The 27,983-nt window shown below is 41.4% G+C and overlaps 1 protein-coding gene across 5 annotated transcripts in view; it reads left to right on the forward strand.

Annotated features, from left to right (window-relative positions):
* The first annotated feature begins 373 nt into the window (after positions 1-373).
* The window catches only part of SLC41A2 (solute carrier family 41 member 2), a 142,870-nt gene continuing 115,260 nt past the window's right edge, over positions 374-27,983 (forward strand). Inside the window, exons 1-2 of one of the 5 annotated variants that reach the window (XM_070370235.1) lie at positions 374-555; positions 27,240-27,964. In XM_070370235.1, coding sequence (XP_070226336.1) covers positions 27,410-27,964 — 555 coding nt within the window. In that variant the 5' untranslated portion in view covers positions 374-555; positions 27,240-27,409. Of the gene's footprint in view, positions 556-604; positions 905-19,838; positions 19,861-27,239; positions 27,965-27,983 lie in introns of those variants that run through there. The other 4 variants (XM_070370232.1, XM_070370231.1, XM_070370233.1 and 1 more) reach the window with 4 other exon arrangements.

Here is a 27,983-nt window from a genome sequence, read left to right on the forward strand (position 1 = left end):
TTACGTTGCAAACTCTAGCTTACTTTTTTACATAGATTTAAAAACAAGCATGAGCAAGTTTGAAAAGTCTGGCATTCCAGCCACCTCCCCTGGGTCCATGCACTTTGCTTTGAACACCACTCTCCCACTGCTGGGACCTGCCCTAATCTTATCCCATTTGGGGGCCAATCCCCTTCTTTCCTGCCTAGGATCAAACTTGGACCATTCTGCGCAGTTTAAATCCAAGTCTCCGCGAGAGAAGAAAACACGAAGCCAGCCAACCAGGAGGCTCCCAGCTTGAGAATAGAAGTCATGAGTCATAAATTTGAGCGTTAGGACCAAGGAGCAGCCAGAGATGTGGATGTGGGGCGGTGGGAGCAGTAGGGCTACGGGGATGGAGTGGGCTGGCGAACAAGGAAGGCCACAGCCCTTCTCTACTGAGTAGGCTCCCATGAAGATTCCCCTTTTGCTCTGCTCGATCGGGTTCCCGGAGCGCGTCGGTCAGGGTGCAGCCAAGGGTCTAGGACTGGGTGGCGCTGGCGCTGCAGGTCGCCACCCCCGCGGCCACATCACCAGGTTCTCGCTTCCCCTCGGGCTCAGACGCCGCTGCGCGTGCGCGGGACGGCCGCGCGGGGGCGGGGTGGGCAGCCGGGAGCCAGCGGGCCGCGAGCGCCGGCTCCGGGGCTGTCAGCTCCGGGCCGGGACGGCGCGAGGAGGCGCGCGAGAGGAAGGAGCCGCGGGCGCTGGGCAGCTGCCTCAGCCGCCGCCCGGGGGACTAGGTGAATTCCCCTTCCGTGCCCTGGTGCCGGTTCCTTGGTCGCGTCTGAGGAGGCGAGGTCCCTCTCCTTGCACCGCGCTCCCGGGCAGGTGATATGGAGGGAAAGTCTCGGCTTTGGCCGCGGCGCCGGGTTCGGGCGCATCCCAGGTACTGGAGGGAGGTGCGGCGGCGACGGGCTTGAGACTCGCGGCCAGGACGCGGGGAGGCCGGGGCAGGGGGAGCGGCGGGGCTGGCCCGAAGCTCCGTATCCCCTCCGGGCCCGCAGACAGCGCCCGAGCCCGGCCCGCCGCGGCTGCCCCACCTTGGGCGGGAGGGCTGGCCGGCCCTGGGCGCCCGCCGCGGAGCCGGGCAGCCGCGGTGGGTAGTCCCCGGCCCTGACACTGGACCAGACGGCGGGTGGAGGCTGAGTGATGGGTGAAGGCGAGCAGGATGGGGACGCTGCGAGGCGGACTGGGGCACACCCCAGATCCACGGCTTCAGGGCTCACAGTTGCTCCGTGTCACCGTGTTCTTTCATTTCTCTCTTTATATATGTGAAATATAGCTCAATTAAAAAAAAAAAACCCAAACGTTGATTTTTAGAGATTACGTATATGTATGTAATACACTTGTAGGTACTTTACATGTGTATGTAATTTCTTTCCGTAAATGAACAATTAAAAAAAAATTGAGATATACTTCACACACCATAAAATCCATCCTTTTCAAGCACGGTCTTTAGTATTTTCACCAGGTTTTGCAACTATCACCACTGTACAGAATATTTTCATCACCCCAGAATGAAACCCTGTACCATTATCAGTCACTCCTCATTCCCTCTTATCCCACCTCTTGGCAACCACTAATCTTTCTGTCTCTAAGGATTTGACTGTTGTGGAAATTTCATATAAATGGAATCGTACTTTATGTGGCTTTTAGTGTCTGGCTTCCTTCACATAGCATAATGTTTTCAAGGTTTATCCACGTGTGGAATTCATCGGTGCTTAACTCTTGTTTATGGCTGGATAATAGTCTGGTGTATGAGTGTACCACATTATCACAGTTTACTGGTTTTCAGTTAATGGACATTAAGGATGTTTCTAGTTTTTGGTCATTGTAAATAACGCTGCTGTGAACATTTGTGCACAAGTTTCTAGGTGGACATATGACTTCCATTGTTTTGGGTCTATATATTTAACTTTTAAGAAACCGTCAAACTTTTCCAGAGTAGCCACACCATTTTACACTCTCATCAAACAGTGTATGAGGGTTCCAGTTCCTCCACGTTCTCACTACTTGTTATTGACTATTTACTAGTTTTTATTATAGACATTCTAGTGGGAATAAAGTAGTGTTAATTTGCGTTTTTTATGGCTAAATATGTCGTGTGTCTTTTCATTTGCTTATTGGCCACTTACATATCTGCTTTGGAGAAATGTCTGTTCATATCTTTTGCCCGTATCTCAATTGGGTTATTTGTCTTTTTATTGTTGAATTATATGTTAAAAATTCTAGGTTTAGGGGGCTAGCACTGCCTGAAAAACCAAACAACTCCATACTAAGCAACACAATGCTTGTACTTGGGGGAGGTGAATAAATGCTGTTTCAGTCTTTCTGAATAACCTGTCATTTCTTGGGAATCTTACTGACCCTTTACCCTTTCTGGAATTTTGAGAAAAGTCACAAAAAGTGTGTTCATGACCAAAGGCAAGGGAGACCACACCCAGTTAGCATTTTCATACATTCTATGCTCGGTTTGAAAAGTTCCTGTTATCACTTTAATTTCAAGTAATTTATTTTGGTGGCTAGCTAAGCAAACTCATAACAAACAAACTCATAACAAACTAATTCCTCAATTAAAATTTCACATATCTCTCAGGCAAAGTGAAAGATCTTATTATCCTCAGTTTGTGTAATCTTTATTATAGCTCTATTCTTATTTGGGTGGCAAATAAGTATTTTTCATGGCGCTGAAGTTAAGAAACCACTTGGAGCTGAATGAACGCTACTTGGCCTATTTTTGTGTTTTTTTTTCTGAGTGCACACAAATTCAATCTCAGGCTTAGGTCTTTCTTACAAAAACGCCTGAAAAAGACATGATTTTGCCTCCCAGGAATTCAAGTCATTTTTCTTTTACTCTAATATGACTGTTCTAAAGTATACTATCAAATTTCAGAAATGTTATGGAAAATAAAATTAAAGATTTTCAAGTGGAATTAATGTATCAACAACCTATTCAAAGTGTGTGAAGAGCCATCCATCCTGTTCTTCAACTACTGAACTTTAAACAATGGGAATGTTATTTAACCCCGTTATGCCTCATTGACCTCATTAGTAGAATGAGGCAATAATTGCAATATATAACCTGAGTGAATGTTTTTGTTTTACCTAATGGAATGATTATCAAATATACTTAAAGTATAACCTATCCAATCTAATGTTGATTGTCATTGACTTGCCCAATCAATGAATAAGTATCCTGTAGCTATAGATGCTTTCTCAAGTTGGCTTTCTCTGTCCTCTTGGGTTTTTAGTGTCACTTAAGGACTGAAATGAAGAAGGAAATGGCAACCCACTCCAGTGTTCTTGCCTGGAGAATCCCAGGGACGGGGGAGCCTAGTGGGCTGCTGTCTATGGGGTCACACAGAATCGGACACGACTGAAGTGACTTAGCAGCAGCAGCAGCAAGGACTGAAAGTTGGGGAAAATGTGGGAACAGCTTTGGGGACATGATCTTTGGGAAAGCTGGTCAGAGCAGACCTGACTCCTTTAGGGCAAATTTAGGCACCCCTCATCTTTTCTCTGAAATTACTGTGGTTAGATGTCTATAGCTTAAAAATGTATGTGTGTATAAAATAAAACATATATGTATCTCTGGTGGTGGTGGTTTAGTCACTAAGTCATGTTCAACTCTTGTGACACGATGGACTGTAGCCTGCCAGGCTCCTGCGTCCATGGGATTTCCCAGGCAAGAATACTGGAGTGGGTTGCCCTTCCCTTCTCCAGGAAATCTTCCTGACCCAGGGATTGAGTCATTGGAGGCAGATTCTTTACTGCTAAGCCCCCAGGGAAGCCCAGATGTATTTCTAGGAGGGTTTAAAAGCTAGGACTGTCAGTTATTTTATCTTAATGTGAATGGATTTAGTCAGATTGCTTTCCTGCTGATCAGCTGCACTGAGAAAGTGGGAGTTTTGGTGTGAGGAGGGAGAGGAGAGGTTAGTGGTATGGGCTCAAAGGAACATTTTGGAGGTTTCAGAAAAATTTGCTTGTTTCTAGAAGTGTGGGTGTTGAAAATGAAGATCTTCGGGCAGCATAAGGGGATTTGGAAGAAGAGAAAAGAGAAGCAAGAATGAAAATTTGGAACGGAAGGTTGTAGTATTCAAAGATAGATTCAACTTGTTTAGTCATTTTTGCCCAAGAAAAATTCGAAAGGAGAAGTGGAAGAAACCTTAGCTTTCATGCCATTCCCTTCCCTTTTGTCCCACGTTGCTCCTGTATGTTGCTGTTCTCCTGGGACCCAGGAATCAGACTAGGATGACTGTTGTTACTATTCCTGATTACATCTCTTCTGTCTCCCGATTTTGCAGATTGAGGTCAGATTCATGAAGCCAGGTGAGAATTATAGTACTATAAAAATACAGTTTAATTTTCATTTCTGGTAAAGCTGGTTTGGAGAGTTTAGCTTAGACTCATATTTACTGTGTTCCTTCTTGCTTTATCTGCCCGGATTATTGTCTAGCACCTAAAAAACTGCAGGTCTCTCCTGCAGGTACAGAAAGCCCTGTCTCAGAAAGATTTTCTCATAGGATTTGGAAGGGAAAGGAAAACTTTCTCTTCTTGAAGACAGATAGATTCAAGAACCAGTGAGAGCTCAGGGGTGGGGCCTGTCTGGAATATTGACCTTTATTCTTTTTTTTCTCATTTATTATTTTTTTTATTGGAGTATAATTGCTTTACAATGTTGTATTAGTTTCTGCCGTACAACAAAGTGAATCAGCTATACGAATACATATATCACCTCCCTCTTGAATCTTCCTCCCCGATCCCCATCCCAGCCCTCTAGGTTATCACAGATCTGAGCTCCATGTGCTATACCGCAGCTTCCCACTAGCTGTCTAATCTCATCTCAGCCATTAGCTAAGTCACTTTGCTCTAAGGAGTGAAGTGAAGTTGCTCAGTCATGTCTGACTCTTTGTGACCTCATGGACTGTAGCCTACCACGCCCCTCTGTCCATGGGATTTTCAAGGCAAGAGTACTGGAGTGGGTTGCCATTTCCTTCTCCAGAGGATCTTCCTGACCCAGGGATCAAACTTGGGTCTACTGCATTGTAGGCGTACTCTTTACCGTTTGAGCCACCAGGGAAGTCCACTTTGCTCTAGAAGGAACTAACTGATAAAATAGGGAGAAAGCAAAGTGTCCCTTTAATCCTGTTTTCTCCTACTTAGAGGAGTGAAAGTTCTGTTGTCCTGGCAGAGAGGGAAATAAGCAGCTGTCCTCTTATCAGTTAAGTGTGTGTGGGGTAATAGTATTTTGCAGGCTAGTTTAGGAGCCTAATCACCATTTATACAGTTGGAACTGAGCATATATTTTCCTTGGAACTAGCTAAACCTTTTAACAGTTTTTAAGTGGGTGCTCATTTCATCATGTGGTTAAATATTAACATATAGATTATTCAAGTCCATTTCCTCACTTGTTTTACTCCTCAAACATTGATTGAGGGCCTAATCTGTAGCAGGCACTGGGTGTGGCTCTCAGGATTCGGCAATGAACAAGAATGGGTCCTGATGCTCATGGGATTTACATCTTAGAAAGACAAAGTGAAAGTGACGTTGCTCAGTCTTGTCCGACTCTTTGCAACCCCATGGACTGTAACCTACCGGAGTTCTCCGTCCATGGGATTTTCCAGGCAAGAGTACTGGAGTGGGTTGCCACTTAGAAAGACAGGCCATGTACAATTACAGTAAAGCTTAATGAACATTAGAAAGCATGGAGTATTAGGAACACAGAAGACAGATAACTAATCCAAGAGGGTCAGGGAAGTGATGTTTATGAGCTCAGGTCACAAAGTAGAATAGGAAGTAGCCAGAAAAAAGGAAACAGGATGAGCAAGAATGTTAGACAGAAAGAATGCATGGAAAGGCCTAGAAGTGAGAGAGAGAGTGTGCATGTGTGCTAAGTTGCTTCAGTTGTGTCTGACTCTTTGCGACCCCATGGACTATAAAACCCCAGCAGGCTACTCTGTCCATGGGATTCTCCAGGCAAGAATACTGGAGTGGGTTGCCATGCCCTCCTCCAGGGGATCTTCAGGGCCCAGGGATCAAACCCGTGTCTCCTGTATTTCCTGCATTGGCAGGTGGGTTCTTTACCACTAGTACTACCTGGGAAGCTCGAGAGAGAGTGTGGTATATGCTAAAGTACTGTTTTTCAAACTGCAGTACTTAAGCACTGACCAAGAGATTATAAAATCAGTTTAGTGGTTGTGACCTGCATGTTTTTAAAAAGAAATAAAATAAAAAATAAATGTGTCATATATTGATACTTTAGTAAATGACAGTGTATAAAAGTTTGAAAATCCCTACAACAGAGGAAACAGAAGTGCAGTGTGACCACAACCCAAGATCTTGGGTAGGTGGGGATGATGACGCAAGATTTAGTTACCCTTTTCAAGACTTTCTTTTAAAGATTATGGATTTCTCTTATAAGAAATGAGAAGTCATCCAAAAGTTTTAGCACCTGCATAGATTAATATTTTCTAAGGATCCCTTTGAATACCTAGGTTTCCTTTATTCAAACATAAATGCCACCTTCCTTGGCCTTGACAGGTATTCCAAAATCTGGTTCCAGTCTCTTTCTTCTAAAGCATATTTCTGTTTTTGATATTGGAACTTCTCATTTCATAAAGATTTGTGGTTTACAAACATACCTTTGCACCAAGAGAGAGAGGCCCATGAGAGCAGATCTTCTTCTGTCTTGTTCACACAGAAGCATAGCGCCCTGTGCCCGGCAGGGACTAAGCAAATCTTTGCTGATAGAGTCTGAATACACTTAAAATTAGAACTGTCACATAGTAGTAGAAATGACCTGGATTTTTCTAGCCATCCTTGCTTTTAGAACTTTTACATATTACTACGAATGACCTTGATGTCTAGCAATCCTTGCTTTTGGAAAAAAGAAAAGGGGGTATTTAGAAATTCTTTTTGCCCAGTTAGAAACCTTAGTGATGGAACCCCATTCACTTATTTAAAAGATAATTTAGTAAAAAGTACTCTTATGCTATATTACAACAGTAATCGAGATAAGAAAAAGAACAACACACTTCCTGACTTTGGGGTTTCACCTTCCAAGGAGTACAGAGCATTAACCGATTGTTCACAGGCAGAGGCAATCTAGCAACCCTTTATATTTTGTTTGAACAGAGACAGGCATTCTCTGAGCCCTCACCAAAAGGTAGTTTTATAAAGATGGCTGGAAACGAGAGTAAATTCGGTCAAGATGTATCAATCATAGGAGCTTAATGGAGAGGCAACACAAAATAGATTTTGATCTTAGAAGTAAAAATAGAACATCCTTATACCCCATAGAACTTCCAAATAAGAATTTAATGATGTTAGTTTGTTGCCAGAGAATGATTGTACTGTCACAGGACTGTGACTTCACAGAATTAGATTGTGAAACCCAACTGTGAAGAGAGATTCTTTCAGTGTATGGTTTTGATAAGTGGCAAGAGAAGTTATGAAAAATTCATGAAAGGTAGAGCGCTTTCAAGTTCTGTTTCAGATTTCTCTTTAATACGTTTTTCGAGTTGTGGAAACTTTGCTGATTAGTTTGATAGATTAGATTTTATGTATCTTAATCATGAATGCTGGAATCAAAATCTTGCTACTGTAGAATGGCATTTAAAAATACTCACTGAATTTTATATTTTTTTTATGTTCTAGAGAGTCTTATTTTAAGCCATGTATTATAGAACTTAGATGGAAACCATTAACTTGTATAAATTTGTCCTAAGCAAATCATTCTAAATATGGGAAAGTCTTATGCACAGAGATGTTCATTTTCATTGCGATGTAATTTAGTTTAAAAAGTATCCTGCAATTATAAGTAAGTAATTCATTAAAATGTAGCAATCCACTTGAAGAAATTGAACCATTAAAAAATGCTTTTTTTAGAGCGATGGTGTCTTATTTATTTTTAAAGTCTAGAAAGTAAAAAGTGCTCAATATAAACAACAGTTCAAATAATATAAAAATATGTGAGATTTAAAAAGTGAAAATATTACTTCAAGTCCCTCCTTACTATGTTCCCCAGCCTAGGCCAACCCAGAGGTCAGTGCTCTGAGCCCTTTGGCATCTGTGCTTCCAGACATTTTTCTAACTCAGGGTTTTTCAGATTGTGGTCCAAGGAGGGTCTTTGGAGTCTTCTCAAGTCAGATAAGGTGGGGACTGAGTGGGGCTACAGAGTACCTGTTTTCTATCAATATAGTGGGGTTTCACATCAGGTTTAATTTAAACACAGAATTCTCCTGCATTAAAATAAACGTTTAAAAACAAATCAGCCTAATTCAGAAAACGAAATCCTAACCCCTGGAAAGGAATTCCACGTCTTCGTTTTACCGTTTTTGCTGCTTGATGATGTGGATCTTCTGCTCTGACCTGCCTGTTCATTTCCCCAGGATGTCTGCCTGGTTACCAGCCACCTTGTAAGAATGCACTTTCCCCTCTTTTTTCCCATATCTCTAACTCTTACTTGTTATTTAAGGTTCAGCTCATCATCATTTCTTTTGCTCCTTTTAACATTTTTAGTGGACGCCACCTACGTAATACTGAATGGGGCTTTCTGGTGGCTCAGTGGTAAAGAATCTGCCTGCCAATGCAGGCAACACAGGCTGATTGGGGAAGATACCTTGGAGGAGGAAATGGCCACCCACTCCAGTATTCTTGCCTGAAAAATCCCATGGACAGTAGAGCCTGGCGGGCTACAGTCCATGATGTTGCAGAAGAGTCAGACACGACTTAGCGACTAAACAACAAGTGGGGAATATATAGAATTTTGTATCAAGAGTTCACAGACTAGTAAAAGGCAACTGAACTTCATATAAGTAAGTGCAATTACTGTAAACCAAGCGCATTTGAGGGGCAGATATTAAAGATATAAATATCCTCTTTTACACTATCTTATATAGCACTTTTAAGTGTCTGACCCTTTGCGACCTTATGGACTGTAGCTAATCAGGTTCCTCTGTCCATGGATTTCTCCAGGCAAGAATACTGGAGTGTGGCACTTAAAAAATGGTCAATTTATGGTATGATTACATTTCTGGGTCTTCAGTAACTGCTTGTTTATTGAGTAAGACAAGATAATTTACTTGTGAATTAGGGAGTGAGACATGGGAAGAAGCTGTTTCCATTCCTGAGCCATCAATTGTGTTCAAAGAGAGCTTGAATCCAGTTAATCCATCCAGTGCTGGGCATGAGTGGACTTGGGAGGAAGCGCTAGCAGGCCTTGGTTCTGTATTCCTCATCTCTGACCACTCCCACTGCTGTACGGGGGATGCCTGTCATTTCTTCTTTATCGTTAGCTGGTTCGAAAGTTGTGAATTTGAGTCCTGTGCCTTTATTTGTTTTAAAAATATTTATGTATTTGTTTATTTTTGGCTGTGCTGGGGCTTCATTGCTGCGCAGGCTTTCTCTAGTTGCAGAGAGCCGAGGATACTCCCTTGTTGCAGAGCAGAGGCTCTCGGTGCACAGGGTTCAGTAGTTGCGTCATGCGGGCTCCAGAGCACAGGCTCAGTAGTTGCCGCCCGTGGGCTTAATTGCTTCTCAGAATGTGGAATCTTCCCGAATCAGGGATTGAACCCATGTCTCCTGCATTGGCAGGTAGAGTCTTTAGCACTGAGCCGGCAGGGAAGCCTGCTGCTGCTGCTAAGTCGCTTCAGTCGTGTCCGACTCTGTGCGACCCCATAGACGGCAGCCCACCAGGCTCCCCGGTCCCTGGGATTTTCCAGACTCTTTATTTTACTTTATAACTTGGGCATATTACTTAACCTCTCTGAGACTCAGTTTCCTGAGCTATGGTGTATGAACATGTCTATCTCCTAGGTTTTCAGAAAAGATTACACAAGTACATACCAACGAAGTCTCTTCTTTTTGCTTTCAGTGGTTTTGTTGTCTTAGCAGAAGGTCCCCAGCCTTTTTGGCACCAGGGACCAGTTTTGTGGAAGACAGTTTTTCCACAGATCGGGGATGGGGTGGGGGTGGTTTGGGGATGATTCAAGTGCATTACATTTATTGTGTACTTTATTTCTATTATTAACTATATCAGCTACACTCAGATTATCAGGTATTAGATCCCAGAGGTTGGGGACCCCTGTTCTAAAGAATGAGTGAGTGTTCTCCTTTCTTTTAGGTTTAAGTTTTGAAATATTTTGTAGGACGTATGGATTAGACTCTAGTTCTTTTTTTTTTTTTTCTGGCCATGCCATACGTCTTTCAGGATCTTAGGTCCCAGACCAGGGATTGAACCTGTGCCCCTTGCACTGAAAGCATGAAGTTCTAACCACTGAACTGCCAGGGAAGTCCCTGACTAGTTCTTTGAAGAAGTGTCTTTTTGGTTTTTTTTTTTAGTTCAAGAGTGGCTTTTTGATAAGCTATTCATATTCCTGGTAAGGTATAAATAAATAGTATAGGAAGGTAATAAGGCCAACATTTAGTGGAGAAAAATCTTTTTCATTGTTAGCCAGTGTATTCTCCTGGGATTTTAAGCAGACTGTCATATCTATGATCAAGAAAGCAAAATTAACAGGTAGTACCAGAGTCCAATGGAGAAGGTGATGGCACCCCACTCCAGTACTCTTGCCTAGAAAATCCCATGGATGGAGGAGCCTGGTAGGCTGCAGTCCATGGGGTCGCGAAGAGTCGGACACGACTGAGCAACTTCACTTTGCCGTTTCACTTTCATGCATTGGAGAAGGAAATGGCAACCCACTCCAGTGTTCTTGCCTGGAGAATCCCAGGGATGGCGGAGCCTGGCAGGCTGCCGTCTATGGGGTCACACAGAGACGGACACGACTGAAGCGACTTAGCAGCAGCAGCAGCAGCAACCAGAGTCCAAAGCCTGGACTCCTTGCTTCACTTTATGTGCTGCTTTCCTCTATCTTTTACGTAACAAACAAAGAATTTTTATGGTGACATTCTAGTACTCTTGGAAAAAGAAAAGTCGGAAAATTCTTGTCTGTTATTTCTGGATTGTGGGTTTCAGAATAACCCCAGGCAAACTCATGACGGATTCTTTGGAATATTTCTTGCTCTGGTTGAGCAGGCTTAGTCCTCTAATCTAGAATGAACCTTACAGTGATGGTTTAAGGTTGTTTGTTTTATTTGTAAATTATAAAAATGTTACTTAGATATCTTTTTAGAAGTAAAAACATACATTAGATGTGATATTTAAATTTAACAACAGGATTAGAGCTACTTCCTATTCCAGGTTTCATTTTCTTTTTTTCTTTTAGGAGATTGTGGTTTCCTGAAGACCTGTGTTGTTCAGTATCTATAATATGTACCATCTGGTCTCTGTATATACTAGTCATTATATAATATTTTATAGCATGCTGGCAGTTTAATAAAAAGTAGGATGAGGACAGTGTACAAAATGTAAATATTAAACTTCAGTTGACTTTTTAGAGAAAGTTGAAACAAAACAGTTGATCTGAAAATTATAAGGCAGGGGTTTAATGTAGCAATGTGTAACTGGTATATTCCTAATTATGGGGAGAAAGAGGTAGAAAGTTAGGTTATGAACCCTTTATAAAAAGTGTAGAGTAATAATGATACTCTGAGTAATGATGATGATAACTAGCCAGTATTTATTGAAGACTCAATACACTGTTCTATGCATATTACATGTAGTAAAGTACTTAATCTTCACAGTAACGTGTGGAGGAGATATTTTTACCTTGAAGAAGCTGAGGAATAGAGGCATAAGTCCCATAGCTAGTGAAAGTCAGAATTTAACCAAAACCAGGGTTTCCCTGGTGGGTCAGTTGTAAAAAATCCTCCTGCAATGCAGGACATGCGGGTTCAGTGCCAGCCTGGGTTGAGAAGATGCCCTGGAGGAAGAAATGGCAACCCACTTCAGTATTCTTGCCTGGGAAATCCCATGGACAGAGAAGCCTAGTGGGCTACAGTCCAGGGGGTCGAAAAAGAGACACCACTTACTGACTAAACAACAACAACAAAGTTTGACTTCGGAGGCCAACCTCTTAACTACTGTCAGTATCCTTAGTGTGTTGACACTTCTTCACATTTAATTTTTTGCAAGCAAATCATCTCTCTTAACTGAAGTGTGAAGATTTGCTGAATAAGTCACTTGAAATTTCCCCATAAAACCACCCAATGCAAATCATGTTATCAGTTTATTCATCTAATGAAAGCATGCCAGATATCTCAGGAAGCTTTGTATAGTTTCAAACATGGCATAAAGCATTTGCCAGTGATTCCACGTGAATAATACAACTTGGAACAAGCAGTTAATATTGTCCCTTTCAAAATGTGTTAGACTGAAATCTGTGTATTCAAGTCTGAGATTTTGATTATGCATAGATTTTATCATCTGAGTTTAAACTCATATTGTTCCTTGGAAAAAAGCCTATTCTTTCCTCAGTCTCTGGGGGCAGTGCTTAATAGACAGTCTTGCTTCCCTGGTGACTCAGACGGTGAAGAATGTGCCTGCAGTGCGGGAGACCTGGGTTTGATTCCTGGGTCAGGAAGATCCCCTGGAGAAGAACATGGCAACCCACTCTGTTATTCTTGCCTGGAGAATCCCCATGGACAGAGGAGCCTGGCAGGCTGCAGTACACGGGGTCGCAAAGAGTTGGACACGACTGAGCGACTAAGCACACACACAAGCATGTGGTTGAGCATTAGTGAGGGGCACCAAAAACACAAAAACATTTAAATCATGTTTTGTAATTTTTTATATGTATATATATATCTCAATTATTTTCCATTATAGGTTATTACAAGATATTGAATATAGTTTCCTGTGCTAAATAGTAGGTCCTTGTGGCTTATCTGTTTTATGTATAGTGGTTTGTATCTGTTAACCTCATACTTCTAATTTATCACTTCCCCTCCCTCCCTTCCCCTTTGGTAACCATGTGCTTGTTTTCTATGATTGTGAGTCTGCTTCTGCTTTGTTTATAGATTCACTTGTATTATTTTTTAAGATTCCACATATAGTCATACATATGTTTGTTTTTCTCTGACTGACTTCACTCAGTATAATCTCTAGGTCCATCCGTGTTCCTGCAAATGGCATCCTTTCTTTTTATTACATTCATCATTGAATAATATCCATTAATCTGTCCGTGAACATTTAGGTTGCTTCCATGTCTTGGCTATTGTAAATAGTACTGCTACGAACACTGAGGTGAGTTAGAATTTTCATATTTTCTGGATATTATGCCCAGGAGTGAGACTGCTAGATCATATGGTAACTCTATTTTTAGTTCTTTTTAAGGAACCTCCATAGTATTTTCCATAGTGACTGCACCAATTTACATTCCCACAAAACAATAACAACAACAACAACAACAAAACACTGTAGGAGGCTTCGCTTTTCTGCACACCCTATTCAACATTTATTATTTTTAGACTTTTTGATGGTGGCCATTCTGACCAGTTTGAAATGATACTTCATTGTGGTTTTGATCTGCATCTCTCTAATATGTTGTTGCCTGTTGGCCATCTGTTACTATTTTGTAGTCTTTAAAGAAACAACGAGATGGTCTTTCTAGGAAAAGTCACAGCTTGTTATGACTCTTACTTTGTTTGGAGTTATTATCATTTTGAATTATTGAGGGAAAGTCCATTTTGAATTATATGTGATGGATCATGGGAGAGACACACCATGGACTTGGTGGCACCCTGGCCCTGCCTTGGAGCTTGGTGGGGTAGATCCAGTATTGTATCCACGATCATCTAACAATATAAAATATAAATGAAATCACTTCTATGAATACAGCAGAATGTTCGTTTTCTGGAAGTTGTTTAGGGTGTGTTAATGAATGAAGACTATTGCCTTTTAGTCGTGTTCCTGTTGGGAAACCGTGGAGGGGGATAAAGTAGGAAAAATAAATTTTAGAGCCCTTGAGAGTTTTAGAAAGAGGAAAATATAGTTCAGTTCAGTTCAGTTCAGTCGCTCAGTCGTGTCCGACTCTTTGCGATCCCATGGATCGCAGCACGCCAGGCCTCCCTGTCCATCACCAACTTCCGGAGTTCACTCAAACTCATGTCCATGGAGTAGAAGGCAATGGCACCCCACTCCAGTACTCTTGCCTGGAAAATCCCATGGATGGAGGAGACTGGAAGGCTGCAGTCCATGGGGTCGCTGAGGGTCAGACATGACTGAGCTACTTCACTTTCCATTTTCACTTTCATGCATTGGAGAAGGAAATGGCAACCCGCTCCAGTGTTCTTGCCTGGAGAATCCCAGGGATGGGGGAGCCTGCTGGGTTGCCATCTATGGGGTCGCACAGAGTCGGAGACAACTGAAGTGACGCAGCAGCAGCAGCAGCAGCAGCAGCATCATGTCCATCGAGTCGGTGATGCCATCCAGCCATCTCATCCTCTGTTGTCCCCTTCTCCTCCTGCCCCCAATCCCTCCCAGCATCAGAGTCTTTTCCAGTGAGTCAACTGTTCACATGAGGTGGCCAAAGTACTGGAGTTTCAGCTTTAGCATCATTCCTTCCAAAGAACACCCAGGGCTGATCTCCTTTAGAATGGACTGGTTGGATCTCCTTGCAGTCCAAGGGACTCTCAAGAGTCTTCTCCAACACCACAGTTCAAAAGCATCAATTCTTCAGCACTCAGCTTTCTTCACAGTCCAACTCTCGCATCCATACATGACCACTGGAAAAACCATAGCCTTGACTAGACGGACCTTTGTTGGCAAAGTAATGTCTGCTTTTCAATATGCTATCTAGGTTGATCATAACTTTCCTTTCAAGGAGTAAACGTCTTTTAATTTCATGGCTGCAGTCACCATCTGCAGTGATTTTGGAGCCCAGAAAAATAAAGTCTGACACTGTTTCCACTGTTTTCCCATCTATTTCCCATGAAGTGATGGGACCAGATGCCATGATCTTCATTTTCTGAATGTTGAGCTTTAAGCCAACTTTTTCACTCTCCTCTTTCACTTTCATCAAGAGGCTTTTTAATTCCTCTTCACTTTGTGCCATAAGGGTGGTGTCATCTGCATATCTGAGGTTATTGATATTTCTCCTGGCAGTCTTGATTCCAGCTTGAGCTTCTTCCAGCCCAGCGTTTCTCATGATGTACTCTGCATATAAGTTAAATAAGCAGGGTGACAGTGTACAGCCTTGACGTACTCCTTTTCCTGTTTGGAACCAGTCTGTTGTTCCATGTCCGTTTCTAACTGTTGCCTCCTGACCTGCATATAGGTGAGGAAAATATAAGTAGCTGTTAAAAATAACTTTGTAGAATACTGATAAGAAAGTCTTTTGATATTTTACAAAATGCAAAAGCAGGATGCCAACAGTGTGTATAATATGAGTGTATTTTTGATTTAAACATACATGTATATATAGAAAAATACAGCAAATTTATCATATATACTGTTATATCATCAGTGATTATCTCTGGATGGTGGGTTTCTAAAATAAACAATTCTTGTTTGTCCTTTGGGCTTCTCCCCTACCCCCCCCTTTTTTTTTGGAATTTAACACGTATTCTGTGAAAAACAGAGTAGTGAAAGAGAACTCTGTGCCAGTGGACATCAGAAACACCATTTCAAATAAGCTGAGAAAGAAAGGTAGTCAGGTTATTTTAACTACCTGAGGATAGTTTTAGTTGAACTCCAAGTTGGACTTAAAGCTTTTGGGCTCCTTTTTTTTTTTTTTTAAGTGGTATTTGAACAAGAAAGTATGCAGCCCTGACCAAAGGGTAGAGACATGGTTTCAGAGAGTAAAGATACTGAGAGAGTTAGATCATTCTTTGAGGTTGATGCCAAAATAGTTGGCTAATGTAACACCATGTACCTGTGGTTCACCGTTTCTGCAAAGAGTCTCTTGCCGTGAGTTTGTGTGCTTGAGTGGACTTCACAGCACCGTGTACCAGGGAGCAATATTGAGCAAAAGTCCAGTTTGGGAACGTGGAAGATTGGCTCATTTCCCTGGGTGATGCCATGGTGAAGGTGTCCCAGGGAGGGAAGGTGAAGCTAGACCCCCACCTGAGGAGGACCCGGCTCGATGTGGGGGCTGTCCTGTTCCATCACCTGGTGGAAGGTAGAGTAATGTACTGTGGCCTGCTCATCTGGATGTAGTGTGCCACTTCACCTCTGTGACGGGGGGGAGGAACCAGGGTCCCTGGAGGACCAGAAGTGCTCTGAGTAAATACTGGGAATGGAATCACCGTGAAAATGATGGGGCACTCTTGGTCTTCAAAGAAAGAAAAATGTTAACCTTACCCATGGCATATCATGTTTCCCTTTGCCTTTTCTTAGAAGATTTTTGCTTTGACACATGATTATCTTTTCTGTACTTTACAATTCTGGAAGATTTTATATTCAGCTTTCAGTTTAATTATGCAAAGAATAAAGTATATCTTTTAAGTTGTCTGAAGAAGTGTGTTCAGATTTTTCAAACTGAATTCTTTTAAGAGTATAAGGATGTATTAAGACTAAAATATGGAAGTATACTCTAGAGAGTTCTGAATAATAATTTCTCATTTGAAATGCTGGAGTTCATCTTATCCTATTATGTTACCTAGTATCTATATTGAAGTATTTCAGATTTATAAATGCCAGAGAAAACCAGTAAGGAAATGTGTTATTTATGTTTTATTCTCATGTACACTACCTTTTACACAAAGGTGTTGAGTCACTTTATAAAAACTTCAGTTCAGTTCAGTTCAGTTCAGTTCAGTTCAGTTCAGTTCAGTTCAGTTCAGTTCAGTTCAGTTCAGTTCAGTTCAGTTCAGTTCAGTTCAGTTCAGTTCAGTTCAGTTCAGTTCAGTTCAGTTCAGTTCAGTTCAGTTCAGTTCAGTTCAGTTCAGTTCAGTTCAGTTCAGTTCAGTTCAGTTCAGTTCAGTTCAGTTCAGTTCAGTTCAGTTCAGTTCAGTTCAGTTCAGTTCAGTTCAGTTCAGTTCAGTTCAGTTCAGTTCAGTTCAGTTCAGTTCAGTTCAGTTCAGTTCAGTTCAGTTCAGTTCAGTTCAGTTCAGTTCAGTTCAGTTCAGTTCAGTTCAGTTCAGTTCAGTTCAGTTCAGTTCAGTTCAGTTCAGTTCAGTTCAGTTCAGTTCAGTTCAGTTCAGTTCAGTTCAGTTCAGTTCAGTTCAGTTCAGTTCAGTTCAGTTCAGTTCAGTTCAGTTCAGTTCAGTTCAGTTCAGTTCAGTTCAGTTCAGTTCAGTTCAGTTCAGTTCAGTTCAGTTCAGTTCAGTTCAGTTCAGTTCAGTTCAGTTCAGTTCAGTTCAGTTCAGTTCAGTTCAGTTCAGTTCAGTTCAGTTCAGTTCAGTTCAGTTCAGTTCAGTTCAGTTCAGTTCAGTTCAGTTCAGTTCAGTTCAGTTCAGTTCAGTTCAGTTCAGTTCAGTTCAGTTCAGTTCAGTTCAGTTCAGTTCAGTTCAGTTCAGTTCAGTTCAGTTCAGTTCAGTTCAGTTCAGTTCAGTTCAGTTCAGTTCAGTTCAGTTCAGTTCAGTTCAGTTCAGTTCAGTTCAGTTCAGTTCAGTTCAGTTCAGTTCAGTTCAGTTCAGTTCAGTTCAGTTCAGTTCAGTTCAGTTCAGTTCAGTTCAGTTCAGTTCAGTTCAGTTCAGTTCAGTTCAGTTCAGTTCAGTTCAGTTCAGTTCAGTTCAGTTCAGTTCAGTTCAGTTCAGTTCAGTTCAGTTCAGTTCAGTTCAGTTCAGTTCAGTTCAGTTCAGTTCAGTTCAGTTCAGTTCAGTTCAGTTCAGTTCAGTTCAGTTCAGTTCAGTTCAGTTCAGTTCAGTTCAGTTCAGTTCAGTTCAGTTCAGTTCAGTTCAGTTCAGTTCAGTTCAGTTCAGTTCAGTTCAGTTCAGTTCAGTTCAGTTCAGTTCAGTTCAGTTCAGTTCAGTTCAGTTCAGTTCAGTTCAGTTCAGTTCAGTTCAGTTCAGTTCAGTTCAGTTCAGTTCAGTTCAGTTCAGTTCAGTTCAGTTCAGTTCAGTTCAGTTCAGTTCAGTTCAGTTCAGTTCAGTTCAGTTCAGTTCAGTTCAGTTCAGTTCAGTTCAGTTCAGTTCAGTTCAGTTCAGTTCAGTTCAGTTCAGTTCAGTTCAGTTCAGTTCAGTTCAGTTCAGTTCAGTTCAGTTCAGTTCAGTTCAGTTCAGTTCAGTTCAGTTCAGTTCAGTTCAGTTCAGTTCAGTTCAGTTCAGTTCAGTTCAGTTCAGTTCAGTTCAGTTCAGTTCAGTTCAGTTCAGTTCAGTTCAGTTCAGTTCAGTTCAGTTCAGTTCAGTTCAGTTCAGTTCAGTTCAGTTCAGTTCAGTTCAGTTCAGTTCAGTTCAGTTCAGTTCAGTTCAGTTCAGTTCAGTTCAGTTCAGTTCAGTTCAGTTCAGTTCAGTTCAGTTCAGTTCAGTTCAGTTCAGTTCAGTTCAGTTCAGTTCAGTTCAGTTCAGTTCAGTTCAGTTCAGTTCAGTTCAGTTCAGTTCAGTTCAGTTCAGTTCAGTTCAGTTCAGTTCAGTTCAGTTCAGTTCAGTTCAGTTCAGTTCAGTTCAGTTCAGTTCAGTTCAGTTCAGTTCAGTTCAGTTCAGTTCAGTTCAGTTCAGTTCAGTTCAGTTCAGTTCAGTTCAGTTCAGTTCAGTTCAGTTCAGTTCAGTTCAGTTCAGTTCAGTTCAGTTCAGTTCAGTTCAGTTCAGTTCAGTTCAGTTCAGTTCAGTTCAGTTCAGTTCAGTTCAGCATAATACATCCTGTTTGGTGACTATCTGCATCTTCTAACAAACAGAGATGCAGAATACATATATTCAGAGGAAGTGAAAAGCAGAATGCACACTTGGAGAGTGGCAAAACTAAGAGTACATAATAACCATAATCTGCCTTGACTTCTAGGTCATTTGGTGTGAATATATGTGTATGACAGTGCTGTGACAAGTTTTGAGATTTTTGTCTCCTTTCATCTTTTTGTTCTAATGGGAAGATAAAGTATTAAACTTACATTTATTGCCTTTCTTAGTAATGAGGCGTGACATAAGTCTGCTAACTCAGCTGCTCTGATGAATTTTTCAAGTGTATTATTTAACCTTTACAAAGGAACAGATTGCCTCCTCCAGCACAATGGGCAGATTTTCTCCAAGATACTGATTTAGTAAATCAGCACACATACAATTCTTTTTCTTAACTTTTAAAAACAAGCGATTTTAACATTATTATTATTTTTGTAACTGCAGTTGAATTAGTCAGGACTGTCTGATATTAGTTTGTTTTCCTTTAAGTCAGTGGTTCCCTAACACAACTCTCTGATTAATGTTGGCCCATGACAGAGCTTCCACAGGAAGCAAGGAGTGAGTTCTTAATAAATCTAAATGTATTCGATGGAAAGGCTTTTAGTCTAAGAGTCTGTCCTTTCTACTTGTTTGGTGTTAAAATGTGCACTTATATTTTAAAGGAAAAATCATTGTTAACTTGATAAAATTTGAGGGGAAGTGTGGTTAACGAGATCTAAATATTTGGAAAACACTCTTTTAAAGCTCTTTAACCATAGATGGAATCCTTACATGCTCAGTATATCAGAGAGACTCTATTAAACTAAAATAGATGGGAATATTTGGGTCAGATTCTTTTTTAAGATGCCTGCTTTTGAGTTTAGTTTTCATTAAATCTTGCTGTGGTAGTAAACAATCCTGAACCCTCGGTGGCTTTCAGCAGCAAAGCTTTCTTTCTCTCCTCCTACATGTTGCCCGTAGGTTGCTGCAGATGAGCTTCAGTACCTGCAGCTCTGGGTGTTATCTTTGTCCCAGGACCCAGTCTGAACCTTGGACATGTCGTTCCCATGACGGAGGGAAAAGATGGCAGAGTTGAACTGCTTCTGTTTGTAGATGTTGTTGCTTCCTGAGTCTGCCCAGACTTGATGTCAGTAGAGATGAGGCAGTGTAATCTTCACATACTCCCTGCAGGTTATTTGGCAACAGGCAGAGATGACAGTCCTCTTACAGGAGGGAAGCAATAATGGGGAGTAATAAAATCTGTCACAGAATCATTCAGACCGAAGCACACATGCCAAATAATCAAAATGTTAAATTTGAATGCAGAGTTCCAAAGAATAGCAAGGAGAGATAAGAAAGCCTTCCTCGGTGATCAATGCAAAGAAATAGAGGAAAACAATAGAATGGGAAAGACTAGAGATCTCTTCAAGAAAATTAGAGATACCAAGGGAACATTTCATGCAAAGATGGGTACAATAAAGGACAGAAATGGTATGGACCTAACAGAAACAGAAGATATTAAGAAGAGGTGGCAAGAATACACAGAAGAACTATACAAAAAAGATCTTCACAATCCAGATAATCACAATGGTGTGATCACCCACCTAGAGCCAGACATCCTGGAATGCGAAGTCAAGTGGGCCTTAGGAAGCAACACTACGAACAAAGCTAGTGGAGGTGATGGAATTCCAGTGGAGCTATTTCAAATCCTAAAAGATGATGCTGTGAAAGTGCTGCACTCAATATGCCAGCAAATTTGGAAAACTCACCAGAGGCCACAGTACTGGAAAAGATCAGTTTTCATTCCAATCCCAAGAAGGGCAATGCCAAAGAATGCTCAAACTACTGCACTATTGCACCCATCTCACACATTAGCAAAGTAATCGTCAAAATTCTCCAAGCCAGGCTTCAACAGTACGTGAACTGTGAACTTCTAGATGTTCAAGCTGGTTTTAGAAAAGTCAGAGGAACCAGAGATCAAATTGCCAACATCTGTTGGATCATCGAAAAAGCAAGAGAGTTCCAGAAAAACATCTGCTTTACTGACTATGCCAAAGCCTTTGACTGTGTGGATCACAACAAACTGTGGAAAATTCTTAAAGAGATAAGAAACCTTTATGCAGGTCAAGAAGCAACAGTTAGAACTGGACATGGAACAACAGACTGGTTCCAAATCGGCAAAGGAGGATTCAAGGCTGTATATTGTCACCCTGCTTATTTAACTTATATGCAGAGTACATCATGAGAAGTGCCAGGCTGGGTGAAGCACAAGCTGGAATCAAGATTGCTGGGAGAAATATCAATAACCTCAGATATGCAGATGACATTACCCTTATGGCAGAAAGCGAAGATGAACTAAAGAACCTCTTGATGAAAGTGAAAGAGGAGAGTGAAAAAGTTGGCTTAAAACTCAACATTCAGAAAACTAAGATCATGGCATCCAGTCCCATCACTTCATGGCAAATAGATGGGGGAACAGTGGAAACAGTGAGAGACTTTATTTTATGTGGCTTCAAAATCACTGCAGATGGTGACTGTAGCCATGAAATTAAACGCTTGCTCCTTGGAAGAAAAGCTATGACCAACCTAGACAGCATATTAAAAAGTAGAGATATTACTTGCCAACAAAGATCTGTCTCATCAAAGCTATGGTTTTTTGCATGTAGCTATGTACTACATCCATACAGTAGTCAGGTATGGATGTGAGAGTTGGACTATAAAGAAAGCTGAGCGCTGAAGAATTGATGCTTTTGAACTGTGGTGTTGGAGAAGACTCTTAAGAGTCCCTTGGACGGCAGGGAGATCAAACCAGTCAATCCTAAAGGAAATCAGTCCTGAATATTCATTGGAAGGACTGATGCTGAAGCTGAAACTCCAGTACTTTGGCTACCTGATGCGGAAAACTGCCTTATTGGAAAAGACCCTGATGCTGGGAAAGATTGAAGGCAGGAGAAGGGATCGATAGAGGATGAGATGGTTGGATAGCATCAGTGACTCAATGGACATGAGTTTGAGCAAGCTCCGGGAGTTGGTAATGAACAGGGAAGCCTGGCGTGCTGCAGTCCATGAGGTCACAAAGAGTCAGATACAACTGAGTGACTGAACTGAACTAAAGAACAATAATAAACATTTAGGTATCTACTACCCAGCCTTAAAAATATAACCACTACCTTTGGAGCTCCCTGGGTGGTTTTTGTACTACTTTCACAAATGTAAGCATTCTCTTGAAATTTGTGCTTGCTTATAATCCCCTCCTTCATAGATTCCATTGTGTGAATATCCCACGATTTATCTTTTACTGTGTTAATTCTAGTTTTTTCTTTTCTTTTTTTGCTAATGTGAAAATGTTGCTAAGGATATTTTTTTATGTGTCTTCTGTGTACAAAGCAAGAGTTGCTTCAGGGTATGGACTTAGGTGTGGAATTGTTGGTATGTGGCACGTACATGTCTTCAGTTTTAATAGATCAGACCACGTTGTTTTCCAAAGTGGTTGTGCAGTTTCCACTCCCACTAGTGGTGGTGTATGTGTTACCAGTACTCAGGTCTTTGGTCACGTCTGAAAGTGTGACAACATCTAATTTTTAGTCTAATGTGTATAAATCAAATTCTCTTGGATGTTCAGGGAGGTGCTTCTTAAACTTCCATGTTTACATACAGCACATGGTTTGTATTTTAGTCGTTCAGTCGTGTCCTGCTGTTTGAGAACCCATGGACTGTAGCCTGCCAGGCTCCTCTGTCCACGGCATTCTCCAGGCAAGAATACTGGAGTGAGTGGGCTGCCATGCCCTTCTCCAAGGGGTCTTCCCAACCCAGGAATTGAACCCAGGTCTTCCAAATTGTTGTCAGATTCTTTACCGACTGAACTACCAGGGAAGCAAAGCACATGGAGATGGTATTAATACTATAAGCAAGGTTGTGATTCAGTAGGTTGGGTTATGCTTGGGAACTGAGATCCTGCGTTTCTCGTAACCATCCAGGTGATGCTGCTGCTGCTGTGTCCTGTGCTCAGTTGCTCAGTCGTGTCCGACTCTTTGAGATTCCATCACAAAGAGTGATGGGGGACTGGGGGGCTACAGTCCCATAGGCTCCTTTGTTCATAGGGTTTTTTGGGCAAGAATCCTGGAGTGGTTTGCCATTTCCTACTCCAGGGGATCTTTCCAACCCAGTGATTGAACCTGTGACCCATAAGTATCTCCACTGATATTCTTTCACTTATAGCACGTAAAACTAGAGAAATTTTGCCCAATCCTATTTACTTATTTTTAAACATTTTAGTAATTTTTACTCATTTATGGATGAAGAGCAATATAGAGCAACCCAACTGATTTTTATTTAGTGCCATATGTGTACATTACCCATTTAAAATCAACTTCAAAGTAATTTGATTGTAGTCATTATTCAATGAGTTTCTAAGTGAGTTCTTTAAAGGAAGAAAATTCAAGAAATCTTTAAGGGAGATAATAGATCTTTATAGACCTTGTCAGTATGCAAGCATTAGACTAACTGATCACTCATTAGCTGGGTAAAAGGAAGGATAAATAAAAATGAGCACATTTTCCTCAGTGCAAGATTGTGGTATGTGGTCTATGGTATACACTTGTAGCAAGATAATTCTTAGTACTTCCAAATTGCATTGTTTTACAAACAGATGTTAGGACACAAGCACCGCTTAGCCTAGCTTAAGCAATGGAGATTTAGTGGCCTATAAAATTGGGGAGAACCAGGATGGAATGGGCTTTAAATAAATGAGATATCCTAATCATGTAGTGTTATCAGAACCCTCTCAACATCTCCTAGCTGTGATTCTCTGTTTCTGTGGATGGATGAGCTTTCCTCCAAGTGTAAATGGTGGTGGTGGTGGTGGAGGGAGTTTTTGGAGGATAAAAATATAGTGACAAACCTCAGAATTTTCCCATTCAAAAAGGAAGTGAGAAAACACTCTTTTTAAAAAGAATTAATTTATTCATTTGGCTGCACTGGGTCTTAGTTTCGGCATGCGGGATCTTTGGTTGCAGCATGTGGGATCTAGTTCCCTGACGAGGGATTGAACCCAGGCCCCTGCATTGAGAGTGCAGAGTTTTAGCCACCGGACCACCAGGGAGGTCCTGAGAAAACACTCTTCCAGAGGCCTCCCCCTCTGAAGTGGCCCTGTACGTCATTGACTCTTTGCTCTATCAACTGTTTCCTTCATTACCTTTATCACAAATTATCTCCTTTACTTACTGGCTCACCTGATTGTTTTTCCTCTCCACCACAAGGTAAAATCACTGAAGAAGGAGTAGTGCCTCTTTTGTTGGCATCCGTCAGCCATTCAGGAAATAATAAGGCAACAAGTATGTGAAATTCCAGGGTAGGACTCAGGCCTGCCCCAGGCAGTTGTCATGTGGTCTGGAGGTCAGGGAAGTTTGATTACTGGGCACACCGGAGCCTCATAGACGAGGCAAGTGTGATTTCACATGGGAAATGGAGCTACTATAAGCTGAAAAATTGGGAAAAGATGCCGAGGAAACAACAACAAAAGCACGTGTTTTTTGTGCCCTTTAAGTGTGGTTTACTGTTTCACTCAGCTGCCCAGTGTGTGTGTAAAGTTGTGCACGTTCTGCAGTGCATGAGGTGCTTGCTGAGGAGAGGGAGAGGGGTTGAAATCCAACACGAGACTCCACACCTGTGGCTTCCTTTTTCCAGGAGGCATTGCTTTAAATTTACCCCTAAGTTCTGCCTGGTCAGTGCCCACTGGGCCCGGTTGAATATCTGTGTCGCCATCTCACTTTCTTAATAGCTTCCCTGGAGAAAGAATACCAGGGGCAAAAGTGTGTGAGCTGGATGCATCTGGATCCCGCTGGCCAACTCAGTGTAGACTCTATGCTTAGCCATGCCCTGCAGGTATTCTAAGAGAGATAACTTTCTGGAAAATTCCTCCCTCCCCCTTTTTTCTTACCTCCATTTTTCTATTTAGGGTTAGTTGGTCAAGTTTCCTGACCATGCATTTTGAGGTGAATGCTGACTGAATGGTAGTATACATACTGTCATCTGCATTTCTGTGCATTTCTAGTTTGATTACTTTATAATTCTGCTTCAAGAGGAAGAAGAAATTGCCTATGTCCATCACTGGCCCTTTAGTGGAATATACTGTCTTAAAAGTTTGTTCTGTTTTTTGTTTGATTAGAGATCTCTTTGGGGCAGTGAAGTGCTCACTGTTTAAAAGGAGGCAAATTGATTTAAGGAACAGAAACCCACTCAGTCTGACTCATGTAAGGCTGCTGGCAGTCTCCTAAGTTTCAGACATACAGCTGAGCCTCTTCTTACATGGAAGGGCCTCAAGGAGCCATTCTGTTCTCCTCTTTGGATTGCTTGGTTTCTTCTTTGCTTCATTCTGGACATTGTTTCTGTTCATTTGATTTTCTTTAAACACTGAGTTTGTATACTGATCCACCTGCCAGTGGCAAAAATGGCAACTAGTACTTCATCTCATTGGGTTCTCTGCAAGTCCACAGAATGTCTGTACTGTAATCACTAGGGGATTGTAAAAAAAAAAAAAAAAGATTTCTATGCCTCAAACATATTCTCAGCCAGTAGGTCTAGAGTCCTAGAATCTACATGTTGAGACTTTTCCCTCGCAGGAATTGCCAGACCCGTCTGTAATCACAAGAGAAAGCAAGTGAGTGAATGATGAAGTAGATGAACCCAGGCCCTAGCATCCACTTTCCCCTGACATAGCCCCTTCTCTTTTTTCCCTTTGCCATTTCTTGCCATTGATCTTCCTATCCAAGGAGAGGAGATTGCCATTCTAAGAAGTTGAAAACAAATATTGAAGAATAGAATAGTTTTCATTAAAAGCAGCAGTATAGCAGCAACAGTTCTTAGTCTAGTTTGGTTGGTGAACAGTCTCCAGTTAGGCAGTGGGGCTATCTGTCCCTTATGAAATCAGGGCTAATTAGTTGATCTTGAATGCTCTTGGAAGTGTAAGATAGGGCTGGGTGTTCTGAGAAACACCTGCAGCCTTAGGCCCACTCTAATAACTTTGAAAACCTCTGTACCTTGGTGGCAGCTGTCCAAAGAGACTCTTTACCTGGGCAGGTGATATATGACCTCACAACTTCAGTGTCTGTCACTCTCAAACTAGCTTATACTTTAGTTCAGTTGTTCAACAGCATCCGACTCTTGACCCCATGAGTCATGACCCCATGGACTGCAGCACGCCAGGCTTCACTGTCCATCACCAGCTCCCGGAGCTTGCTCAAACTCATGTCCATCAAGTCGCTGATGCCATCCAACCATCTCATCCTCTATAATCCCCTTCTCCTCCCATCTTCAGTCTTTCTCAGCATCAGGGTCTTTTCCAGTGAGTCAGATTTTTGCATCAGGTGGCCAAAGTATTGAAGTTTCAGCTTCAGCATCAGTCCTTCCAATGAATATTCAGGACTGATTTCCTTTAGGATTGAAAGCTTACACTATGTGTCTCTAGTTTAACATCTTCAGAGAGAGAATCTCATCACTGACTAGCCAATCAGGAGCCTACTCTGAGGTTGAAGGTCAGAGCTAACTTTGAGAAGGGCATTAAAAGCTTTCTTTTGGTTGACTTGCAAAATAGGATTAAGTGATTTTGTAATCCCTTTTCATTTGTTGTTTCTTAGGTAACATTATTATATCCCTAAATCAACTATAATGATTTTTTATTGTTGTTGGAACTACAGATATAAGATCAACATACTTTTACATGTGAAATAAATACCATGTACACTATTTAGGATATTTATCAAGTAATTTCATGGCAAACATTATCATTGTTTCTTCATATTTTAATAGCAAGATGTATACTGTATTAAGTTGGAGATAAAGTAATAGATATTATTTAATATATTTAAAATATAATGTCATATACTTTACCTTGTTGTGCTGATATATGTAAAGGGTGGTAGCAATTTAATTCTGAGACTTCAGGATAAGTAATGGAAGCCATTACTTTAATAAATTTTTCTTTTGTAGAATTGCAGAGACATTGAAGACATTTGAAGGGCTTCCCTGATAGTTCAGTTGGTAAAGAATCCGTCTGCAATGCAGGAGACCTTAGATCGATTCCTGGGTTGGGAAGATTCACTGGAGAAGGGATAGGCTACCCCTTCCTATTCTTGGGCTTCCCTTGTGGCTCAGCTGGTAAAGAATCCTCCTGCAATGTGGGAGACCTGGGTTCGATCCCTGGGTTGGGGACATCTCCTGGAGAATGGAAAAGGGTACTCACTCCAGTATTCTGGCCTGGAGAATTCCAATCATGGAGTCACAAAGAGTCAGACGTGACTGAACAACTTTCACTTTGAAGGCATTATATGGGTATTAATTACATAAAGTATGCAAAAATAAATACTTTTAACCAAAATAGGCCACCAAAAAAAGCTGTATGCTACATTTCTGCATCCAAAGCGGTTGCATGGCATAAACCAGTTATGTGTTAAGCCCACAGAATATAATGTCAGTACCTCAGGGTTCATTTAAGAACATGTGTTTTTTGTATCTGTAACTATGAGGTATTAAGAGAGTTATTCTGACTTTTAAAAATAATTTTATTTTTCCAGATCCAGTCCCTGTGTGGAGCTTCTAAACATCTTCTATTAGTGGAAGTGCTGTTTTCTGCACAATGAAGTCAACATCTTAATTTACACCAGCATTTGTGTGGTTCTGATTCATCTGCTCTGGTTCACGAAGCTTGAGATTTAAGGCAAACAGGGTCTTTTGCAATGACAATATGACTAATAGTAAAGGAAGATCTATTATTAATAAATCAAGTGGTGGTCGAAGCAGTGGAGGAGGTTTTGTGGACTGGACTTTAAGTTTAAATACAATTCAGTCTGATAAGTTTTTAAACTTACTGCTGAGTATGGTTCCAGTAATATACCAGAAAAACCAGGAAGACAGGCACAAAAAAGGAAATAGCATTTGGCAAGATGGGTTATCACCTGCAGCACAGACTTTCAGTAATAGATCCGAACAGCACATGGAATATCACAATTTCTCGGAGCAGGCTTTTCATGGCAACAGTGGGCACGCGCCATCAAGCTGTAGCCAAAAGTATGATGACTATGCCAACTACAATTACTGTGATGGAAGGGAGGCTTCAGAAACTACAGCCATGTTACAAGATGACGATGCGTCTAGTGATGCTGATGAAGATGTCATTGTGGAGACAGGCCAGAAGTTACCAAAGGAATCCAGTGGTGTCATGGCACTGCAAATACTTGTGCCATTTTTGTTAGCTGGCTTTGGAACAGTCTCAGCTGGCATGGTTTTGGATATTGTCCAGGTAGGTTCTCATCTTTGTT

This window comes from Bos mutus, chromosome 5 (genome assembly GCF_027580195.1).
Source record: "Bos mutus isolate GX-2022 chromosome 5, NWIPB_WYAK_1.1, whole genome shotgun sequence".
In the NCBI taxonomy this organism is placed as follows: domain Eukaryota; kingdom Metazoa; phylum Chordata; class Mammalia; order Artiodactyla; family Bovidae; genus Bos; species Bos mutus.